Here is a 2,500-nt window from a genome sequence, read left to right on the forward strand (position 1 = left end):
GTTTGATATGAATCAGCATTTTCAAAGGTTTCTGTGGTATTCTGTTATATTTGTTTGTTTCCTACTGGGCATCCCAAATGGCACCCATTTCCCTATATAGAGACATAGGGCCTGGTCTAAAATAGTGCACTATATAGGGAATAGGGTGTCATTTGGGATGCAGTGAATGTGATATAGCTACATCCTACAGTGCTGAATAGATGTGTTTGTTTGCAGGGTAATGCATTAATTTGTCTTTTCTCATGCAGGGTAATGCATACATTTCAATTTTATCTTGCAGGGTAATGCATACATTTCAATTTTATCTTGCAGGGTAATGCATACATTTCAATTTTATCTTGCAGGGTAATGCCTACAGTTCAATTTTATCTTGCAGGGTAATGCATACATTTCCATTTTATCTTGCAGGGTAATGTATAGATTTCAATTTTATCTTGCAGGGTAATGCATACAGTTCAATTTTATCTTGCAGGGTAATGCATACATTTCCATTTTATCTTGCAGGGTAATGCATACATTTCCATTTTATCTTGCAGGGTAATGCATACATTTCAATTTTATCTTGCAGGGTAATGCATACATTTCCATTTTATCTTGCAGGGTAATGCATACATTTCCATTTTATCTTGCAGGATAATGCATACATTTTTTTTTCTCTTGCAGGGTAATGAATACATAACGTGTATGCCAGGGCCCGTCAGACGATGGAATTACCCCGTACCTCTGTGCTTAGGTAATGTATTCATTCTGTACAAGTCGTCTTTATTATGGTAATGTTTACATTTTAACAGTATAGAAGTCTATATTGTTCTGCTATGAGAATAACCAACATGTCTACCATCACACCTGTATGAACCATCACAGACATTGCTGCTGTCACTATGAATATACTAGAATATATCTATATCCATGGCAACCAATCAGTCAGAATGTATCTATATCCACCGCAACCAATCAGTCAGAATATATCTATATCCACGGCAACCAATCAGTCACAATATATCTATATCCACGGCAACCAATCAGTCAGAATGTATCTATATCCACCGCAACCAATCAGTCAGAATATATCTATATCCACGGCAACCAATCAGTCACAATATATCTATATCCACGGCAACCAATCAGTCACAATGTGTCTATATCCACGGCAACCAATCAGTCAGAATGTGTCTCTTTTTCTATTAGTTAATATCCCTGATGAGTCTTAGTATAGCCTGTTTAGTTCTGATATGCTGATTGGTAGGATGACTTCTAGTATTGGAGAGCAGTCCTCTCTGCTATACTGCTGATTGGTAGGATAACTTCTAGGATTGGAGAGCAGTCCTCTCTGCTATACTGCTGATTGGTAGGATGACTTCTAGGATTGGAGAGCAGTCCTCTCTGCTATACTGCTGATTGGTAGGATAACTTCTAGGATTGGAGAGCAGTCCTCTCTGCTATACTGCTGATTGGTAGGATAACTTCTAGTATTGGAGAGCAGTCCCCTCTGCTATACTGCTGATTGGTAGGATGACTTCTAGGATTGGAGAGCAGTCCTTTCTGCTATACTGCTGATTGGTAGGATGACTTCTAGTATTGGAGAGCAGTCCTCTCTGCTATACTGCTGATTGGTAGGATGACTTCTAGGATTGGAGAGCAGTCCTCTCTGCTATACTGCTGATTGGTAGGATGACTTCTAGTATTGGAGAGCAGTCCTCTCTGCTATACTGCTGATTGGTAGGATGACTTCTAGGATTGGAGAGCAGTCCAAATCAAAAATCAAATCATATAAATGTTTATTGGTCACATTAACATATTTAGCAGATGTTATTGTGGGTGTAGCGAAATGCTTGTGTTCCTAGCGAGAGCAGTGCAGTAATATCTAACAATACTCAACAATACGCACACGCCGAAAAGTAAACGAATGGAATTAAGAAATATAGAAATGTCGGAGTCCGGAGTATATATATATATATATATGGTTAAATAAAGGTTAAATAAAATACAATTTAAATAAATAAACGTACCGTATATACTATACATATATATGGGATGTATAGACATTATGGACAGAATATATAGTATATCTGAAGAATACGTAGGATAGAAAAGAATATATACAGCTATAGATGACTAGAATACTGTACAGTATATACTGTATATATATATATATATATATACAGCTATAGATGACTAGAATACTGTACAGTATATACTGTATATATATATATATATACAGCTATAGATGACTAGAATACTGTACAGTATATACTGTATATATATAGATTCAGCTATAGATGACTAGAATACTGTACAGTATATACTGTATATATATATATATATACAGCTATAGATGACTAGAATACTGTACAGTATATACTGTATATATATAGATTCAGCTATAGATGACTAGAATACTGTACAGTATATACTGTATATATATATATATACAGCTATAGATGACTAGAATACTGTACAGTATATACTGTATATATATATATATATACAGCTATAGATG

At 35.4% G+C, this 2,500-nt stretch overlaps 1 protein-coding gene across 1 annotated transcript in view; it reads left to right on the top strand.

Annotated features, from left to right (window-relative positions):
* LOC115187904 (CUB and sushi domain-containing protein 3-like) overlaps positions 1–2,500 on the top strand; it is a 42,344-nt gene that overhangs the window by 10,865 nt on the left and 28,979 nt on the right. Inside the window, exon 4 of the mRNA XM_029746960.1 lies at positions 664–733. Coding sequence (XP_029602820.1) covers positions 664–733 — 70 coding nt within the window. The remainder of the gene's footprint in view (positions 1–663; positions 734–2,500) is intronic.

The sequence above is a fragment of the Salmo trutta genome, unplaced genomic scaffold (assembly GCF_901001165.1).
Source record: "Salmo trutta unplaced genomic scaffold, fSalTru1.1, whole genome shotgun sequence".
Lineage (NCBI taxonomy): Eukaryota > Metazoa > Chordata > Actinopteri > Salmoniformes > Salmonidae > Salmo > Salmo trutta.